The sequence below is a fragment of the Helicoverpa armigera genome, chromosome 15 (assembly GCF_030705265.1).
Source record: "Helicoverpa armigera isolate CAAS_96S chromosome 15, ASM3070526v1, whole genome shotgun sequence".
Taxonomy (NCBI): Eukaryota; Metazoa; Arthropoda; class Insecta; order Lepidoptera; family Noctuidae; genus Helicoverpa; species Helicoverpa armigera.
In genome coordinates this window covers 11,680,645-11,702,366 of record NC_087134.1, presented here as the reverse complement: position 1 = coordinate 11,702,366, position 21,722 = coordinate 11,680,645, and the positions used below count along the sequence as shown (strand labels likewise).

General features: G+C 35.1%; 2 protein-coding genes across 8 annotated transcripts; one reads left to right on the top strand and one right to left on the bottom strand.

Moving 5' to 3' along the window:
- Positions 1–1,337: 1,337 nt before the first annotated feature.
- LOC110376217 (RNA polymerase II-associated protein 3) lies at positions 1,338–15,267 on the bottom strand. Of its 7 annotated transcripts, XM_064038074.1 has the most exons (10): positions 15,185–15,256; positions 15,016–15,080; positions 14,602–14,715; positions 7,120–7,239; positions 6,413–6,540; positions 5,759–5,969; positions 5,139–5,333; positions 3,557–3,901; positions 2,476–2,668; positions 1,338–2,003 (listed from the first exon to the last, which is right to left on the bottom strand). In XM_064038074.1, the coding sequence occupies exons 2-10, from the start codon at positions 15,055–15,057 to the stop codon at positions 1,915–1,917; spliced, it is 1,437 nt and encodes a 478-aa protein (XP_063894144.1). In that variant the 5' UTR covers positions 15,058–15,080; positions 15,185–15,256; the 3' UTR covers positions 1,338–1,914. The 7 variants fall into 7 exon arrangements, with proteins under 7 accessions (XP_063894144.1, XP_063894146.1, XP_063894145.1 ...); XM_064038076.1 differs by lacking the exons at positions 5,139–5,333; positions 5,759–5,969; positions 6,413–6,540; positions 7,120–7,239; positions 15,016–15,080 and adding exons at positions 11,970–12,164; positions 12,520–12,730; positions 13,275–13,402; positions 14,032–14,151 and having other exon boundaries at positions 15,185–15,267; XM_064038075.1 differs by lacking the exon at positions 15,016–15,080 and having other exon boundaries at positions 15,185–15,267.
- A 4-nt stretch (positions 15,268–15,271) lies between these two features.
- On the top strand, positions 15,272–19,857 carry LOC135117823 (uncharacterized). Its single transcript, XM_064038077.1, has 6 exons — positions 15,272–15,878; positions 15,985–16,203; positions 17,265–17,351; positions 17,576–17,641; positions 18,576–18,650; positions 18,993–19,857. The coding sequence occupies exons 1-6, from the start codon at positions 15,830–15,832 to the stop codon at positions 19,295–19,297; spliced, it is 801 nt and encodes a 266-aa protein (XP_063894147.1). The 5' UTR covers positions 15,272–15,829; the 3' UTR covers positions 19,298–19,857.
- Positions 19,858–21,722: the final 1,865 nt, after the last annotated feature.

Here is a 21,722-nt window from a genome sequence, read left to right as displayed (position 1 = left end):
ATCCCGGGAGGCACTCCACTCGAAGATGCGTCGGAATCAATTAGTGGGACCTGTTGAGCTCAGTAAGTGTTCAACCCTAAAACGTAACTACATACGTACTCAAAATTAAGGGTTTTTAATGGGTTTAGGACTCTCTGGATATAATATGGAAAAGTACACTTAGGTATTTTTTAGTTAGCTTGTTACAACTCAAGATAAATTATGGAATCAGGCGTCATTTTGCGGCAATTATCCAGGATCGTCGTATCGTTACATCTTTCAAATAAAAATATTTTGATAAGTACTTTTTACGGTTTACGGTTCTCTACCAACCTTTTCGAATACATATTCAAATAACTTAAGCTTTCACCAACCACAGTTCGTTTTCTCTAGACCTTTCGTCTGTAAGAACCTGTTTAAGACAGGACTTCATAAAAAGAAACAAGAAAAATATAAATTCATAATCTTTATTGGGGCTTAAAATCAATCACAGAACTCAAACGCTCCTTCGCACCATAATTACAAAAAAAAACACATTCCATCACAATAGTGACTTGAACAAATAAACAATCTAAAATGGATCGGTGGCATAGGCCCCCATTCGTCGAAGCATCTGTAGCCGACGCCCCCGAAAATTGCATTTAACTAACCGAATCGGGGGCTTCGGCCATGGGTGCTTCGATCAATGGGGGCTTAGGCCATTGACCCTCTAAAATAACACGCAACTTTCAGAACTTGGTAAAAATAGAATAACTACTAAGTAAGAAAAAACTTCGTAATTTCTATAATTTTTCGAAAGTTACCAATTTCTGTACCTAGTTAAAAGTTACGTGACTTAAGTTATCGATACTAGAAATAAGTGGATAAAATTAGTTCATAACAACTTAATATTATTTTGATGCGTAAATATAATTATACTACTCTTGCAAGTTTGAAGCTTTAAGTTAATTGATTGTGGTACTATTATTATTAAGTTGGTATTAAGATAAAGACGTGACAATAATCTATAACTTCAACTAGGATTGATTTTATGAGTAGGTATTAAAAAAGACAAAGTATGTTTCGTGTGTATGCCCCAAAAAAATATTAGTGTATGATTACAAAAATTGCACTAATTTAAAACATAATAAAATAAAAGAAAAACAAATTATCAAGAGATAATCATTTATTAACAAAGATTTTGAGCAAACGCCGAAATTACGATTACAATTTTTTATAAATCTGTAGCTCATAAAATCGAAGAATTATGTACCAAGTCATTGAATTTAGGTTTGTTTTGTGTAATAGGTACATAATTTGATAATATTGTTACAGTAAAGATTTTGAGAAATATTGAAGGAAATGACTATATAATTACATTAATAATAAATTGTGTGTTCTTAATAACTACTCCACTTGTTTCTAGCACCTGGCCTATGCGCCGTGAATGTGCTTGAGAAATTACTTATATTTTGTAATTTGGTATTTTATACGAATATTTTTGAATTGTTCAGATGTTACGAAGAATGCCCACGTTTCAAACCCAACATACAAACTTAATAAAAATTATCTTATATATAAAAATGAATTGCTGTTCGTTAGTCTCACTAAAACTCGAGAATGGCGTGACCGATTTAGCTTATTTTGGTTTTAAATGTTTGTAGAGGTCCAGGGAAGGTTTAAACGATACGAAGTTCGCGGGATCAGCTAGTCTTAAATATTTTTGTAGGTAAATGCATTTTAATATACATAGTTTTTAGTAAATTGTAGATACCTATAAATAATTTTCTTATTGCAGCCATTTTAGTTCTTAGTTTTGTGTGACGAGACGACAGTAAATCTAAAATCAAACAGAAATTGACACATATACGTAATTTCTCAAGCGCAGTATGTTTAAATCTGTAAGTATCGTATAATATTGGTAATTACGACTAATCAACTATAATAATGATGTGTTTAGAGCTCATATTTGTTCTTCAGATCGGCGATCACCTCGTCAGTCGTGTTCTCAGATGTCTTGCAGTATTCTAACACCTTCATTAACTCTGGAAAGATGTATAAAAGATATGTTAGTACAATAGAATTGTACAACAATGGAATTCAGGAGAATGAGATAGCTGAGATAATTGAGAAGCTTCATAACAATAAAGTCTGTCAAATATGTTTAAGCCACCTGCATTTACTGTGTACTTATAACGTTGTCTCCAATAACATTTTTAGGTATGTCCTGAAACTATTAAGCAAATTGACGCAAACTGATTGATAAAAACATCAAATATTTTATCACAAAAGCAAAATCCTACAAATATGTATACGTATGTTGTATGTTTGTTACTTTTTCACGCAAAAACTACTGATGAATTTTTATGAAACTTGGTAGTAATGTATCTTATATAATGTACAGATAATAAGAGTCTTCAGTGTGCGGGTGAAATCGCGGGCAACAACAATCTTCCATTACAATCCTTATTTTACCTCCTTCACAACAACAAAAAATATTTATTTTACAATACTCACTCTGTTTATCAGTATGGGAGAGGAACATAGCTAGTGCCGAGAATCTCTGCACGGTCGTCAGAGCCAGCAGGTACGCCGTGACCTTGCCGCTGAACTGCGCGGGGAACGCCTCCAGCATGTGTATCACGTCGGAGAGGATGGAACTTTCTAGAGCGTTCGCGAATATCGACGGGATCTTTGATGGTTCTATTAGCTGTGGGAAGAAATAAAGTTTTAAGTATGTAGTTTATTATTTTAGACGTCTACATGGCAAATATCGGGTGTGTCGTTCATAATCACATTAAATGAAATGCGTTAATATACTGGTTAATATATGTCGATTAACACAAAGATAAAAGAAAAATACGTAAAAATAAAAAATTGTTTTTTTCAAACAAAGTAAATGGAATAAAAATGTGCAAAAATTAGAACACCATATAAAAGTCAGTTATTACAAACAACTGAAATTATCCCTTGAAAACTGACAGCTGTCAACTGATCAAAACATACGATACTCCTAACTTTATCTCTGCTTTACACATGATGTTGTAAATTATAAAAACGAAAAATGAATCCTGTGGTTAAACCACTGAATGGATTAGGTTATTTTTTTTACAATTCCCCATAGAATGTAATAAAGTATATGCGATATGATTTAATGTGATTGTGAACGACACACCCGATATAAATAATACCGTGCTGATCGATCAAACATAAGGTTATAGCCTAAGACCCAGCGCCCGCCAGACCTACGTTATTTAATAAAGGTTGAAACTGAGTGTGTGCGTCTACCTTAGAGATAAACGATAGACTACTACGAAGTTTGACTGACGGTGGCTTTGGAAAATACAAAAGAAAACACTGTATTCAACCGAATATTATTTTTTGGCGGTTGCATCCTCCTTTATATAAGAGATATTATCAATACCAACCACTTTTTCTATGACAGCAATTATTCATCTCATAAAGAAGAAAAGATATGAGTCAATGTTTAAACATGCTTTGATGTTCTGTCTTTTCTCCTGTACGAAATCAACGAACGCGGTCAGATAAAAAGCTAAGCTATAAGTACCTAATTAAAAATTATAAAAATAATACTTACACTCCAATATTGACATTTAGCATCCCACTGATCCTTCAAATATTTCCATTCAGACATAAATTGAACACTATTGACTGGCGGCACGAAGTTCCTCTTTTCCTTCTCCGTAACTATCGTATCGGTGATGAGTTTCATCGATTCTGGACTAGCAATCACTTTGTCACCTCCTCCTTTGATATCTACTCTTTGTGCGGGAGTTTCATCAATTTTGTTGGAGTCGTTATTGTTGGAGTCTCCGAGAGCCATGTTGTCTTCAATCTCGATGATTTTGAGACGCGTCGGCGGTTTCTCTGGAGTTTTTTCGCCGAGTAATACTTCTTGAATCGGTATTGATTTCAATGCTCTCTGTAAATTATGAATTAACGATTTAATAATAGTATAATTATAATGTCGGGACACTACTCAAAATCCAAAGATGTTCACAGTTATTTAGGTCTGCAGTGTTATCCACATCATATGATTTTTGCACCCATAATAATACTTTTTTAAATGTTTTTTATTTTTATATTTAATATTTAAAAATGTAAATCATATGCTAGAAAATAAATAAATGATAAAAAATAACTTTAACCATAATATGGTTAAGGTATATATTAGGGGTTAAAGTATGAAATTGCCGTTTTATTCTAGTAGGTTTTTGAATTGCCATAGAGTCTTCATGGTTTGAGGTTTTCGAATGGAACTTTTTTCACGTGGTTTCTGTGATGTTCTTCTTTTAAAAAATGTGAAACATTTGATTATCGATGTTCAATTGTTTTTGTTATTCAACTTAAACAAGAAAGATGGATACTGCGAAAATTTGAGTAATTTTTGAATATGAGTTCCGACGCGGGATTGAACGGCAGAAACAGCCCGCAATATCAATGCTGCATTTGAAGAGGTGTCTGCTAAAGAACGCGCCGTGCGATTTTGGATTAAACGCTTTCGTGGTGGAAACTTCGACTTGAAGAACGAGCCATGAGAAAGACCGCCTGACAGGTGATTAACGAGAAATTAAGAGACGGTGAACGCCGATCCTAGTCAAACTACCCAGATACCCAGCCGAACACCGAATAATGTTGAAAAAATTAGCAGTAAAACAGCCACGACTCATGAATCGACCTTCACCGCTATTGCTCCATGACAACGCGAGGCCTCATACAGCAAAATAAACCGTTTTAACTCTTCAGGAACTGCAGTTGGAAACTATTCGTCTTCCTCCATATTCGCCAGACCTTGCTCTAACGGACGACCATTTTTTTTTGTGATTTGGTCAATTATCTACGTCACAAGAAGTTTCTTCCCAGGAGGCAGAACAAAATTCTTTCACACTGTTTGTGCAGTCTAGATCCTCAGAGTTCTATCGTAAAGGCATAAATGACCTTCTTATTAGATGACCGCAATGTATAGATAATAATGGCAACTATTTTGATTAAATAAGTTTGTTAAAAATTAAAAAAAAATACAATTTAGGTTTTCAGTACAAATCGGCAATTTCATACTTTAACCCCTATTAGTTTATATTATAATCTATCTCCTTGGTTCAAATCCTCTCAATCTTCCTCCAAGGTTCAACCTTATGCCAAAAATTATTTATGCTCACCTTAGACCTCAAATGCGGCGGTTTCTTCACAGGCTTGATGACCATGATGTTCTCTCCGATACCTTTCCTCCAGTCATCAGCTGCAGGAGTGACGGGCTCCGGAGGCAGTTCCACTATCTTTGGCTGCGGCTTAGACTTGAATAACGGCTTGCTTTCCGCGGTGGGCGTTGTGGTGGGCGATGATTTTGATTTGGCCTGGAAATTAAGATATGAATTGGTTAATAAGGATATAAGTATTTTATTTAAGTTGATGATTCCAGAATTATCACAAGAAAGTGTCCAAGTAAACAAGGATACTATGAACTTCTTTTGGTTTTAACCAGTTCTAATATGGCAAATCATAACAGATGAATCGCTATTTTGTCACCTTTTATAAATTTTCGACTTTCTAAGAAAATCTTGCTACCGCTGCATTATGAAAAATATGTATGTTTTTTTTTGATATCATTAGCATAAAGCCAATGTTTTCACTAAAGTAGAGACATTATAATTGTGATTTTAAATTAGAGTCTCTGAATCACACTTTTTGAATGATTTTTAAGTAAATCTTAGAAAAAACTCAATGTAAAGTTGTATGTAATATGTCTTCTAAGAATAAATTTTGTCACCATCTCACTCACCCCTTTGGTCCCCATCCTCATTTTAATAGCATCCAACTGTTTCCTAGCAGCCGTATTATGTGGTTCCAACTTAAGCACTTCATTGAGATCATGAGAAGCAGACCGGAGTGACCCAAGCCGTTCCCTGGCCGTGGCCCGACGCTGTAGAGCTTTGACATATGTTGGGTCTAAGCGGAGAGCTTCTGTGCAGTCTGATTCAGCTTGGTGGAGACTGGAATGAAATTGAGGTTTGTGGTAAGAGAAATTGGTGTGTAAAATGTTTTGATGATGAAAGTCGACAGTTTTGTGAAAATATCAAACTTTTTTTAGAAGATAAACCCTACTGCATCATAATGCTGACTCTGTAGTCTCAGTTATATCCTAATTTGTTTAAAATTATAGTTTCAATGAAAATTGACCACATATTCTATCTATTAAACAAGTTGTAAGGCTGTAAAGTAAATAAGTTTGTAAGACTCCAAAATAACTGAACCAATTTGAAAAATTCTTTCACTGTTGGGGAGCTACACTATCCCCAGGAAAGCATATATATATGTATGTCTGATTTTACCTGTGTGGCCATTGTAAACTACATTGTGCACACTCACACACATACAAAGACATCAAGACAATTTTCACACATCATTTTTCAAGATCATCAAACAGTAATCTTACCTATCTTTCTTGAGGTGGCACAGGCCTCTATTAGCGAAGTAGATAGCATCATCCTTCACGAGGTCTATAGCTCGGTTGTAGCACGCTATTGCCTCGTCCCATTTCTCTTGCTTCACAAATGTGTTGCCCTGAAACAATTTGTTGAATCAATAAATAACTGCAGTGTTGTTGCTGTTATTGCTGTTGATAACTAGTAGCTTAGCTGTTTTAATTCATCTTGTAAAACACATTGATAATTTCTAAACAATATCATAATGAACACTGATATAAACTCGAGAGACGGAGAGTTTTTTATTCAGGTGTTCATAAAGTATTAAAGATGAATTGTGTAAATAGATAGCATTGCATTTCACATCAAATAGAATAAGCGATAGACTATTGTATATCTCCCCAACTTGATAACTAGTTTAACTTTTTAACGAGTTTTAACTTTGCTATAACAACCTATCACATACATTCTAATTTTCTAAGTACCATTTTGGAATATTAGTTCAAAAGAAAACCGTCATCATCTGGCGAGCATTTTCCTTAACATGTTGGGAACAGCTCCCAGTAAAACCAGATGCATACATGTGGAGGAATAAGTTCCTCGGTCTCTGCCAAGATGGTCACCCATCCAACAGCACTAAATGTTTCTGAACATTACCATCAATCAACCTGTGCGGCTGATTACAATAGCATAAACAAAACAGATCATTATAACTTACCCTCTCCTTCTCATACTGGGCTTCTTCCTTGAGTTTCTCCAGCTTGGCTTGCTGACTCTTCTTGCTGTCCAGAGAGACGGGTCCTACGTCTGCCATGTCTACTTCCTCGCAAGCCTTGTCCTGGAATTATAATATAATAAAAACTAGATCTAACTCCAACCACGTACTCAAAACAGCAATGGGCTTAGCATAGTGTGAGCTCAGGCTTAGAACACGTCCGTACTAGGCGTAATGAAGACGCTCGGAATCAATTAGTGACGGCCGCTGAGGTGCTCTCACTCGGTGCATAGCTGTGGGGATAACATAGCTATACCTACATACACGTGTAAGGGGTCTGTAATAGAAGTAGGTATTAGATTATGTGTGAAGGTGAAGGCTTTTTCTGCAAAACCAAGTCTGATAGTTTTGTTAAATAATAAAATATGTTTGTAAAGGCTGCGAAACTACTGAACCGATTCGAAAATTTATTTCACAGTACGGAAGCTACGAGCGTGAAACCGCGGGAAAAGCCGTTAGTATTAAATAATACTTAATTAAGGATGCTGAAACAGAAGTCGACCCGCCAACCAGACATAATTTTTGTAGGCCTGAAGACCTTTTAAGTCTTATAAAAAGAAAACGTTTAATACTTCGATTAAGAATCTGTGGTTGTTTTTCTGCCTTATTCTCCCGAGACTAGACAAAATACTTGAGACCGTCCTAGTAGGTACCCAACACCTCAATTTTACAAGACCAATTCACTCCAGCACCCTTGAACAGAGTAGGTACCTATGTGGGAGGATTATCGAGATCCCGGGAGGCACTCCACTCGAAGATGCGTCGGAATCAATTAGTGGGACCTGTTGAGCTCAGTAAGTGTTCAACCCTAAAACGTAACTATTTTGAGAGTTTACCTATTTGAAGTAAGGGGTTTTAATGTGGTTAGAACTCTCTATAAGGATATAAGGGAAAGTATACTTAGGTATCTTTTTAGTTAGATTGTTACAACTTAAGATAAATTATGGAATCAGGCGTTATTTTGCGGAAACCCAAGACATTAAGTGGGTAAGGAAAAATATTGGTCAAGCGGTCGACGAGTCAGCAAATTTAAGTTAAAAATCATTTATCCAAGATCGTCGGATCGTTACATTTTTTTAAATAAAAATATTTTGATACCTGACTGCCGAAACTTATATTTGATCGTTTTCTACCAACTTTTTCAAATACCTATTCAAAAAACTTGAGCTTTCACCAACCAGAGTTCGTTTTCTCTAGACCTTTCATCTGAAAGAACTTGTTTGAGATAGGACTTCATAAAAAGAAACAAGAAAAATATAAATTCATAATCTTTATTGGGGCTTAAAATCAATCACAGAACTCAAACGCTCCTTCGCACCATAATTACAAAAAAAAACTCATTCCATCACAATAGTGACTTGAACAAATAAACAATCTAAAATGGGTCAGTGGCATAGGACCCCACTCTTCGAAGTATCTGTAGCCGACGCCCCGAAAATTGCATTTAATTAACCGAATCGGGGGCTTCGGCCATATGTGCTTCGATCAATGGGGGCTTAGGCCACTGACCCTCTAAAATAACACGCAACTTTTAGAACTTGGTAAAAATAGAATAACAACTAAGTAAGAAAAAACTTCGTAATTTCTATAATTTTTCGAAAGTTACCAATTTCTGTACCTAGTTAAAAGTTACGTGACTTAAGTTATCGATACTAGAAATAAGTGGATAAAATTAGTTCATAACAACTTAATATTATTTTGATGCGTAAATATAATTATACTACTCTTGCAAGTTTGAAGCTATAAGTTAATTGATTGTGGTACTATTATTATTAAGTAGGTATTAAGTGACAAAAATCTACTTAACTTCAACTAGGATTTTATGAACATGTATTAAAAAAGTAAAGTATATTTCGTGTGTATGCCCCGAAAAATATTAGAGTATAATTACAAAAATTGCAGTTATTGAAAATAACATAGAATAAAAGAAAAACAAATTATTAAGAGCTAATCATTTATTAACAAAGATTTTGAGCAAACGCCAAAATTACGATTACACATTTTTATAAATCTGTAGCTCATAAAATCAGAGAATTATGTACTAAGTCATCGAATTAAGTTTGTTTTGTGTAATATATTATAATTTGATAAAGTTACAGTTAAGATTTTGAGAAATATTGAAGGAAATGACTATTGTCCATTATATGTTTACGTTAATAATAAATTGTGTGTTCTTAATAACTACTCCACTTGTTTCTAGCACCTGGCCTATGCGCCGTGAATGCGCTTGAGAAATTACATATATATAATTAGGTTTTTGGTATTTTATATGTTTTAAGACAGGAATATTTTTGAAAGTTTCGGAGAATACTCCCAACTCAACATACAACTATTAAAAATTATTTTAAATATTTTTTGTAGGTAAATGCATTTTAATACACATAGTTTTGAGTAAATTATAGATATAGTTATCGGCACGAATCTTGAGCTCTGACCTACATCTGCGCAGAAGTGATTTATTAGCAAAGAACCAATCCCGAGTGACGGCTATGACGCGATGCACTGCGGGCCAATCACCGCTTTAGCCCGCCCCCGCACCTCACTCCATACCACAAAAGGGACCCAATAAATTACTTCTGTGCAGGTGAAGGTCAGAGCTCAAGATTCATGCCGATAGCTATACATATAATTTTATTTTCGCAGACATTTTAGTTCTTAGTTTTGTGTGACGAGACAACAGTAAAACAAAAATCAAACAGAAATACCTACATACGTAATTTCTCAAGCGCAGTATGTTTAAATCTGTAAGTATCGTATAATATTGGTAATTATGACTAATCAACTATAATAATGATGTGTTTAGAGCTCGTATTTGTTCTTTAAATCGGCGATCACCTCGTCAGTCGTGTTCTCAGATGTCTTGCAATATTCTAACACCTTCATTAACTCTGGAAAGATGTATATAAGTTATGTTAGAGAATAACAATAGAATTTCAATATAATTTAGGTGAAGAGATGACTGAGAGAAGTAAAAAGCATTACGATAAATAAAGCCAGACATGGCCTTCAGTAGAATGCACAGTAAATAAAGGTGCTATCTAACGCAAAGATTTTTAAATCACTCCATTAGTTCCTGAGATTTGCGAGTTCAATCAAATAAATAACCATACTCTTATAGTATACACATTGGCTATTTCTAATAGTAGGTAAAGTTTTTAAATAAAACTACTCTTACAGATTTTATCGCGGTTCCATTAATATTATTTAATCCCGACGTTTCGGATCCTAAATAATAATTTCGGGTTAAAATAGTTTTATTTAAATAGTATATTTTAATTTGTAAACCCTCCCAAGATTAGTGCCCAAAATACAGGCTTTGCCTAGTTTGGGGCTATTCATAACAGAACATGTACTTTTTTGGAAATAAAATTTCTTTTTCTTATACCTAATGTTCGCGTAAGTGTCAGAAATCAGTAATTATATGAAAGTAGTTACAGCTGTCAAAAAAGACTATCGGTGTGAATAAAATGTTGTTCTCGCTGTTTAAGTGAAGTTAAATAGAAGAGCAACCTGCATAATGGTGCTTTTAAATCGCTTGCTCCGGATTCAGCAACAACTTTGCTCACTTGTAACACAAAAAACGATTACAATATACTCACTCTGTTTATCAGTATGCGAGAGGAACATAGCTAGCGCAGAGAATCTCTGCACCGTGGTGAGAGCCAGCAGGTACGCCGTGAGCTTGCCGCTGAACTGCGCCGGGAACGCCTCCAGCATGTGTATCACGTCAGATAGGATGGAACTTTCTAGAGCGTTCGCGAATATCGACGGGATCTTTGATGGTTCTATTAGCTGTGGGAGAAGAAAAAAAACTTAACAAATAATAAAAGAGCTCGTTGGTAAGGGAAAGCCACGAGAATCAATCGACCATCCATGAGTAACCATCTCGTCATGACGAATTCTTCCGTGTTTCAAAGAGTACAAGTAACTGTCGGTACCGGCCGTCATGCAAACTTCTTTGGCAGTCGTTGTGGGTAGTCTGACAACCAGTCTTACCTAGGGGTATGGCCCGAGTAACTGGGTTAAAGAAGTCAGATAGGCAGTCGTCCTTGTAAAACACTGGTACTCAGTTATATCCAGGTAGGACTGGAAGCCAACCCCAATTTGGTTGGGAGAAGGCTAAGCAGATGAACTTTTTTATTTTAACCCATTCAGCAGTTTTACCATGAGTAATAATGAGTATATAACCAAAAACTCAGTTTCAATAAGTTATAAGAAACTAATTATTAGTATAATTGAATAAATTGTACTTACACTCCAATATTGACATTTGGCATCCCACTGATCCTTCAAATATTTCCATTCAGACATAAATTGAACACTATTGACTGGCGGCACGAAGTTCCTCTTTTCCTTCTCCGTAACTATCGTATCGGTGATGAGTTTCATCGATTCTGGACTAGCAATTACTTTGTCACCTCCTCCTTTAATATCTACTCTTTGTGCGGGAGTTTCATCAATTTTGTTAGAGTCATTATTGTTGGAATCTCCGAGAGCCATAGTGTCCTCAATTTCGATAATTTTGAGACGAGTCGGCGGTTTCTCTGGAGTTTTCTCGCCAAGTAATACTTCTTGAATCGGTATTGATTTCAATGCTCTCTGAAAAATTGAAAATTATATTTAAAGATGTAAAGTCTCGAAATCCCAAGATGTTCACAGATATTTTGTTCTGCAGCTGCAACCACATTCATGCACCCGTAATATACTTGCACCTTGCTCTTATAAACTACCTCCAGTGTTCAAATCCTTCATATCCTTCCAAGTCGAGGATGGGTAATTAAAAAATACTTCACCTTAGATCTCAAATGTGGTGGTTTCTTCACAGGCTTGATGACCATGATGTTCTCTCCGACGCCTTTCCTCCAATCATCAGCTGCAGGAGTGACGGGCTCCGGAGGCAGTTCCACTATCTTTGGCTGAGGCTTAGACTTGAAGAGCGGCTTGCTTTCCGCGGTGGGCGTTGTTGTGGGCGATGATTTTGATTTGGCCTGGAAATGTTGATATTAAATAATTTAATAAGGATTACGTCAAGCCATTAAGGTATTTTTAGACCATCTTTGGTTTTATTTACCTCTATCACAGAGGTTCTAAGGCAAATAGGTACCAACAAAGGCACAACTTTCTAACAAATTAAGTTATTCTTATCTTTACAAAGTAAATATTCTTCTTCTCAACAAAAATGACAACTAAGCTTTCCAAAGCAAAATTTAAAAAAAGTAAAAAGGCTCTAATTTAAATTCCGAAACATTCATTGCATTCTTTGAGTTCTATGCACAACTAAACAGGAATAAGAACTCCAAACAAAATTTTTATAACACAAAATACATCATTTAATTCACTCACCCCTTTAGTCCCCATCCTCATTTTAATGGCATCCAACTGTTTCCTAGCAGCCGTATTATGTGGTTCCAACTTGAGCACTTCATTGAGATCATGAGACGCAGACCGGAGTGACCCGAGCCGTTCCCTGGCGGTGGCCCGGCGCTGTAAGGCTTTGACATACGTTGGGTCTAAGCGGAGAGCTTCTGTGCAGTCTGATTCAGCTTGGTGGAGACTGGAATGAGATCGAGGTGTGTTTGAGAAATTGGTGCATAGATGATTTTTGTTTGTTTATTATGGTGATATAAGTGTTTTCTAGAACAGATTTAAAAAGTCCTTCTTAGATAAAGTACACTGCATCATAAAGCTTACATTTTAGTCTCAATTATTTGATAATTTGTTAGACAATTAGAGTTTAAATGAAAATTGTCCATAAGTATACATATTAGAACTTGTAAAGGCTGTAAGGTTTAATTTTAATATGTTTGTGAGGCCCCAAAATTACACAACACAGTTGAAAAATCCTTTCACTGTTGGGAAACTACCATATCCTCCAGTGACATAAGATAGAGTTTATCCAGTTTACGGAAGGAATTCCCAGTGAAGCAAGTGAAGTCAATTAAACAAGAAACAAAAATATACATGGTTGATTTTACCTGTGTGTCCATTGTTCACAATATCAATTAAAATCACACACACACACACACACATAAACAGCAAGATAATGTATTCACACAACCACATAACATTATAATGAAGAACATGAACCGTAATCTTACCTATCCTTCTTGAGATGGCACAAGCCTCTATTAGCAAAGTAGATAGCATCATCCTTCACGAGGTCTATAGCTCGGTTGTAGCACGCTATTGCCTCGTCCCATTTCTCTTGCTTCACAAATGTGTTGCCCTGAAACGATTTGTTGAATCAATAACTAAACCAGTTGCATAGGTAATTAATTCATGTTTTTGTTGAAGAACGCATTCATATGTTCAAAACTAGATGAGGCTGAGCCATACGGCAAATTGAAAAATCTTTTTTGAAAAAATAATCTAGGCAACCATCATGTGCCTATGCAGTCCACTTCCAGCCTAATCAGATGTAGAAAGACAGAGGAACTGATTATGTCAATATGGTCAACAATCCATGGACAAACCATGTCATCATCATCATCTCAGCCATAGGGCATCCACTGCTGAATATAGGCCTCCCCCTTTGATCTCCACAGATACCTGTTGGAGGTGACCTGCATCCAGCGTCTTCCGGCGACCTTTATAAGTTTGTCTGTCCACCTCGTTGGTGGACGTCCTACACTGCGATTGCTAGTCCGTGGTCTCCACTCCAGCACTTTTTCGGCCCCATCTGCCATCTGCTCAGCGAGCAATATGGCCTGCCCATTGCCACTTCTACTTGCTAATCCAGTGGGCTATATCGGTGACTTTGGACCATGTCAAGTGTTGATTTATCTTTTCAATCGATAAACCTGTGCTGCTGGTTTTCAGCCACCATAAAAAAACAAAGTAGATCATTTCACTTACCCTCTCCTTCTCATACTGGGCTTCTTCCTTGAGTTTCTCCAGCTTGGCTTGCTGGCTCTTCTTGCTGTCCAGGGAGACAGGTCCAACGTCAGCCATGTCTACTTCCTCACAAGCTTTATCCTGGAATTATTAAGCCAAAAGTAATCATTTCAATTCAAGATCATTAATATTTCTTTTCAACAAAGGCAACGGGCTAGCAATGGCCACTCAGCCATTGTGATGCTACAATGGCTGAGTGGCCGTTGCCTTTGACTAGATCAACAATGTCTGTGTTTGTACATTTGTATACTTCTTCATTCACAAACGTAGGATTGAATTTAGATGAAACATGGCAATAAAATATATGGTAGAGAAAGCCTATATACATTAGAATAACAGACAGGCTACCTTTTATCTGGTAGTGTGTAGTAGTTCACACATAATGTAAATTCCCTGACACATAACTGAACAATGTTATTGCTATATGAAAATAAGTTGTTTTTTAGAACATGATTATAAATAAATAATGGCAATAACCATAGATAAATAGTGACTTCTCGGCTCTTTTTAAAATGAAACAAGTATACTCACAACATCATACTTGTCCCATGCCGTATAGTCAGAGCCTCGGATCTTTTTCTCAGGTTTCTTTTTCGGCACCACTGGCTTCTCCTTTTTGATCTTGCTGCGGACTGGAGGCAGATCCTAACCTCGAAACAAACAACAAATTATTTAGAACTGCTTACATTAAAAACTCAATATTTTATGGTTTCTAAGATGCAATCATGACTTTTTTGCCAACGAGGATGACACTGAGTGTAAATAATGAACAAGGAATGTTCATTTGCTACTTTTTTGAACGCAAAAATGGCCATAACCTAACAACATACATGATCACTTTTACACAGAATTTTTCAACTTTACGCCAAAAATATGCATACAAATTACAGTTAACTATCATATTTATGTTCTAAATACAACATAAAGACGGTAATAGGTCTAAACCTGTTCGAATTCACCGTTCAAAGCAGCCTCTTTTCTTTTCATCTCGGCTTCCCAATTCTGCAAGTCTGTCATGTAAGTTTGTAAAGCTTTAACATTATCTCGGGCTTTTTTCTGTATTTCAAAAGCTTTTTCCATGATTCTTATCGGGCTTAGCACATTAAATTGTTACCTGTTAGATCAATAAAATATTTTCGGGTCGCACTAACAACGTAAACTTGTCAAACAAATTTTGATTGTCATGGCCACGGTCGTAACAGTTCGTATAGAAAAACTATGTACGGAGGCTGGTTAAGATATTTAGTTTTGAAAATTAACGAGAGGTGGCGCTTTGTTCAATTTTGTATATTTTTTTTCGTTAGCAACATTATAATGTGGTGTTGCTATCGACTGTTTGTCAGTTCTTTATACGCAAAATACTTACGTCTCTAACTTTGAAATAAGCTTTTTCTTCAGAAAAAAAAGAGGAATGCAAACTTCAAAGCATCTAAATCATAAACAAAATATGTCTACACATGTGATCTACACTTACTTGTTGTTACTTGATATTTATTAAGGTAGAAAATCGCTTTGGTTTTTTCCAAGTGGTTTTGTAAATTTTTGTGTGTAATGGAACGCATATATGTCATGGCGTCCGGCCGGTACCCTTTAAAAGTTGTTGATTGTGTTGTGTGGTGCGTTCTCCTGTTTTTCCGTATATTTGTGGCTTTTCCGACAACGTTTGCTTTCCAAAGGACACCGAAATCTCCGCTTTAATTTTACACCTGTGCGCACTACTTTGGACTCCGAGTTTTCTTTACGATTTGGATTTGACGATATGGGATCTCCGTTCAGATGTTGTGTTCGTTATTGCACTACAACTCGCAGTAAGTTTTAAATATACTATTTTAATGTGGACTTTCCCATTATAAGTATATAGTACAGTATTATAGGAGATACCGTAGAACAATAATAATATGTCTTCATTTACAGGTGATGATTGCAATGTTATTTTGCATTCATTTCCCAACCCCGATAAGGAAGAGGACAGATTTAGATCTTGGGTCTACTCAATTGGGGGAGATATTCTGGTTTTGGATAACCAATTTGTATTCAAAAACAGAAAAATATGCCACAAGCACTTCGAAAGTAAATACCATACAAGAAGTTCAAGATTAAGTGCTAATGCAGTTCCTACTTTGCATTTAAAAGGTACTTGAAATGTGTTTTTGCCTGAGTACAACTATAGATTTTTATCTATACTATTACTATATAGGTAACTATCTATACTATACTAATATTATAAAGAGGAAAGACTTGATTGTTTGTATTGAATAGGCTTCTAAACTACTAAACCGATTGAGATAAAATTTGGTATGGACATAGATTAAAACCCGGTGAAAGACTTGGATTGACACCCAGGATTTTTCAGGATGCGGGTGAAACCGCAGGCAGACAGCTAGTATAATATTAACAGGAAAGATTTAACTCAAAAACTACTGGTGTATCTACTTGGGAAACAAGTGAGACAAGTTGTTGCTGGATAAATACTGTCATGCATAGGATAGTTTTTATTTGAATATGAGAAGTAGTTCCCTTGGGATGTAGGTGAAACCGTGGGTGGACTGTACGTAGCTGTTTTCTGCAGCTTCACCCGTGTCCCGGGGGAACTTCTCCCCATACCTGGATAAAATATAGCCTATGTCACTCCCAGATAATATAAATATTTAATGGTGACAGAATTTTTAAAAATTTTCCAGTAGTGTTTGAGTTTATCCATTACAAACAAACAAACAAAGTTATCCTCTTTACAATATTAGTGTAGATGTAGACTAGCGCTATGCCTGTGAACGTAATTTGAATAAGCATTACTGCTCAAAACACTTTCTATTTATTTGGGAATGAGAAATTTTACTGCAGTAAAAAGTTGGCAATTAAATATGTGACCGACTCCACATTTGACACGATTTACATTTTGTTTTGCGTAATTATTACAATTAGTACTATGTTTTTAGTTTCAATTTAAACATGGCTTTGTAGCAGTTTCAACAATTATTCTATAGAGAAAAATGCCAACCAAGGATATTTTGAAATATCATTTATTTAGTAAAATATAAATGTGACTGACACTACATGCAAAGGAAGTTGTTTTCGAGAGAATTTTTAAAGTTAAATAACCTTCCTTCGTCAAAGATTAAAACAGGCACAATTTATTAAAAAAAGAATAAGTGCTTTATCAAAAGTTTCTAAAAGTATATGTATTTCATTTACAGGCATACCTTGTAAAAGACCATTATCAGATGTTACCAATGTGACCAGTTACAATCCAATATTTGCTCAACCTTCAACATCCACAGCAGGTAAGCCATAATTTTGTTACTGAGGTAATCTTGAAAGCATGTTAGTGTTATTCAGTAAAGTGAAAAAGTTTAATTGTCACATCAACTTTATTTTTAAAGTAGTAAGTTTTTTTATTTGATAGAGTTAATATATGATTGTTGCACTTGACTTAACATTGGTATAAAAAATATTTTGTAAATTATTTGTGATTTTTTCTTCAGAACTGGTTAACTTATTTTGGCAGGTCCACTTCATTCTGGTGAACCAATATCTATCAAGACCAGTGAACTTGAGAAGCTAGCAGAAGCAGGTAAATTTCTTAAAACACTTATAGTTTTAACTAGCTTCCGACCGCGGCTTCGCCCGCGTCCAGTTCGGTTATATCGCGTTTCCAAGAGAACTCTCCAAAAGTCCGGGATAAAAACTATCCTACGTTCTTTCTCAATGTCAACTCTATCTCTGTACCAAATTTTATTTAATTCCGTTCAGTGGTTTAGACGTGAAAGCGTAACAGACAGACAGACAGACAGAGTTACTTTCGCATTTATAATATTAGTAGGGAAGTAGGGATTTAACCCCTATTTCACCCCCACACTGGTAAAAAAAATAACTTTCAAAATGAACAAACGATTTTTTGTTTCTTATGACGTGATATTTGATGAACTTGTGTACTAACTTTCAACCCTTATTTCACCCCCCAGCTGGTCGAAATTTCAAAAATGCTAGAAAAAATGTTTAATGATTTCTTATCAAGTGCTTAAATATAAAGTTTCATGGTTTTATCTTTTAAAATTAAGAAATCCCATACAAACTTTCAACCTCTATTTCAACCCCTTCATCCCTTTTTTCGAAATAAAAAGTAGCCTATGTTCTGTCTCGGGGTCTAAAGATTGTCTGTACCAAATTTCATCAAAATCGGTTGCGAGGATTAAGGGAAAGCGTAACAGACAGACAGAGTTACTTTCGCATTTATTATATTAGTTTGGATTAAAATCAGTTGATAGGTATGGTAGATATATTTATTTTCTACCATCAATGTATTATTCAAGTATTCTATACAATACCTAGGCAATTTATAGAATACTTGGGGTGTTTAGGGTTAAACAATGTATGAAAATTGCAAATTTGATTGTCCATTAAATACTTTGCCTAGGTAATGTATACCATACCTGCTGGTTCTTCAGCAGTGTATATATATATATTTTATTATGTTTATACATAAATGCATTAATTTAATTTTTCAGATTTAGGCAAACCTGTAAAGACTTCAGGAGTAAAACATATTTCCCTAAAACAAGCAGCTGCAATGACAAAAAATGGTAAATATTTATTTCATAGATTGTATTAGTATACTATGTGGCGATAAGGTTATCACTAGGGAAATTGTTTATTTATTTAATACAATTATTAGATCAATAGTTAACTGTGTACTATTTTATGTGATACTGATAACATTATCGCTACACTGTATATTGCAGTAAGAATTTCAAAAATAGAGAATAGAGTTTTGGTCACATAGAGAGGAAGATTGGGCTGAAGTAGATTTTCCTCCAAAATAATTAATTGAAAATCTCATTATGTCAAAGTCGCACTTGAATAAGTTAAGTTTTCAATTTCTATGAAAGAGATAATTGACCTACCTTTAACAGGTTTTTTTTCAGTACCAAACTTAGCGAATCTGCAAAAAACAATCAAGAAGTTACAACAAAAGAAAGAAAGTTACGCCACACGACTGAAAAGAGCCTTAAGACTTTCTGAAAATACCACTTTTCAGAAGTGCTTACAAAATTTTCGACTTTGGCAGCCTTGTTTACAGTCATGCAATTTCGCGAAATTTCAAAAGGAAAAATGGGAAGAAGGTTCACAAAGGACGAAAAAATCATGGCTCTCAGTTTGTACAAACAGGGCCCAAAAGCATATAGATGGCTCAGTAAAATATTTATTTTACCATCTCCTATCACTCTGAGTCGTCTGATTTCCTGTGCTGGTCTAAGACCAGGAATCAACAAAAGGATATTTAACCAGTTGAAGAAAAGAGCCCAAAAAATGACAGAAAATGAAAAGTTATGCATTCTTCTGTTCGATGAAATATCTATTACACCCCATTATGACTATAATAGAAAACGAGATGCCATTACGGGATTTATTAATAATGGAAAACAAACAAACAGGAACATAGCGGATCATGCACTTGTTTTTATGTTAAGAGGGTTTGTAAATAATTACAAACAACCATTGGCTTACACATTTTGCAAAGGAACAACTTCCAAAGGAGATTTGAAACTTTTAATAAAAAATATTATTTCCGAATTGCAACAGTGTGGGTTTTATGTGCTTGCAACGGTCTGTGACCAAGGGACTACAAATGTTAGCGCTATAAACGAATTGATAGAAGAAAGAAGAGTTGATTATATAAGAAAAAATCTAAATTTTAAGCATCAAATATTTGAAGTCAATGGCAAGGAAATAATACCTATTTTTGACACCCCCCACTTAATAAAAGGGATTAGAATAATTTAATTACCAAGAATTTGAAGTGCATTATAGAAGATGAAGTTAAAATTGCGAAGTGGGACCACCTAATTAAACTTCATGAGGAAAATCTTCTTATAAAGGTATACGATTAATTAAAAATCTTACAGAAGCCCACATTGATCCAAAGAAAATCCCCAAGATGAAGGTTAAGATGGCAACTCAAATATTTAGTCAAACAGTCGCTACCAGTATGGGATACCTAGCAGGTGAGTAGTAATACACGCAAAGTACTGGCACGGGTCTTGAATGCTGACCTTCAGCTGCGCACATGCGAAATTTTGGGTTATACTGAGTTTACAATGCGAAAAGCGCCCCCACTCTACGCCGAGCGTTCAAGATCTGTCCCGATACCTATAATAAAATTTGTACAGATAAGTGGTAATTATACACTTTCCTGAGCCTAAAGTATTTACTAAAACTTGATAATGTGTTTGTTTATAGAAAACTAGCTTTCGTCAGCGGTTTCACCAGCTTTTGAGGGAACTACTATATGTTTTTCCGATGAAGGCTATATTACTGCCAAGTTTAATCCCAATCGAGGTTCCAAATGAGGTTTCTAATATAATAAGGAAAGATTTGTATTTTTGTGTGTTGAGTAAACTCAAAATTAGTGATCCAATTGAGATTAAAATTTGTATAGACATAGATTTAAACTGAGGAATAACATAATGATAGTTTTTATCAGTTCCCTCACGACGCTGGTGAAATCGCGGGCGGACAGCTAGTAGTCATTATACCAAACATGATTTCGAAGTTTCATAAAGCACCAATTACCTGATCACTAGTAATATGCAATACAAAGTTTCTTAGGGATCATTTAAATTAAATTAATTTTATTTCTACTTTTCAGATAAAAGAATACTTCCTTCGAGTGCAAAGATACCGCAGACGTATTGATGTTTTCGATCAACTTTTCGACTCTATGAATGGCAGTTTTGAAAATTCAAAAAAAAGAAGCGGTAAAGTGCTGTTAAAATCAGTCACCCCAAAATCTGATCACAGTAAGGTATGGGCGAGGGCAAAAAAAGTTTTAAAATCTATGAAGTTTATTGGTAGAGGAGGAAGGGAAGGTAGTGCCATCAATTACAAACTGGTTACGTACGCTGGAAAATATTGAAGTTTTAAAAATAAGGCATTCAATGAATATAATATAAAATCATTCTGGATGAGACACTTAAATCAAGATCCATTAGAGAATTTTTGGCTGTATACGGTCTCATGGATACAGAAATATATCACCAACCCCATCTGGCTTTGAGTCAGCTTTTGCAAGCTTATTAATAAATAATTTATCAAGTAGTCATTCTGTAGGGTCAAATTGTGAAGAAGATGACTGTAAAATTTTTCAATCAATGGACTACTTATTAAAAAGGAGGATATTAATGAACTCACAGAAATAAATGAAATAGATATCGATGATATTAATTGCGAAATTATAGATTTTAATGAAAAAAAGTAATCCAAAAATTATAAGCCAACTCAGCTACGTAACCGGCTATGTAATAAAACAGGCAAAAAAATGTATTTAAAATTGCAAAATTGTAAAGCAATTTTATATTGTAATGAAGAAGAAGAACAAGAAATAAATGAATATATAAAAATAAGAGAGTACTCTTCGTTTAAATCACTCGCCTACCCTTCCGAAAACACAACAAAACTATTCTCTGCAATCCAAGACGTAGTCACTTATATTTTAAAAGGAAAAAGTGATATGCCTCGCATAAAAAATTATATAAAGACAATTTTGTACACAGTCATAGATTTTAGTTTTTTGACTTGCCCAGACCACAAAAGCGAGTTGACAGATTTTTTATTTGACTTTTCTTCAAGATTTTTTATAAATAACTGGTGCCGGG

Bases quoted from the DNA above. Each gene is read 5' to 3' on its own strand.
- LOC110376217 (XM_064038072.1), bottom strand. From the start codon at position 15,150: ATGGAAAAAGCTTTTGAAATACAGAAAAAAGCCCGAGATAATGTTAAA. The intron at 14,716-15,015 runs GTTTAGACCTAT...TTTCGAGGTTAG, and splicing joins TGAACGGTGAATTCGAACAG to GATCTGCCTCCAGTCCGCAG. The intron at 11,776-11,969 runs GTGAAGTATTTT...TCAATTTTTCAG, and splicing joins CACCACATTTGAGATCTAAG to AGAGCATTGAAATCAATACC.
- LOC135117823 (XM_064038077.1), top strand. From the start codon at position 15,830: ATGGGATCTCCGTTCAGATGTTGTGTTCGTTATTGCACTACAACTCGC. The intron at 16,204-17,264 runs GTACTTGAAATG...TTTCATTTACAG, and splicing joins TCCTACTTTGCATTTAAAAG to GCATACCTTGTAAAAGACCA. The intron at 17,352-17,575 runs GTAAGCCATAAT...TTATTTTGGCAG, and splicing joins ACCTTCAACATCCACAGCAG to GTCCACTTCATTCTGGTGAA.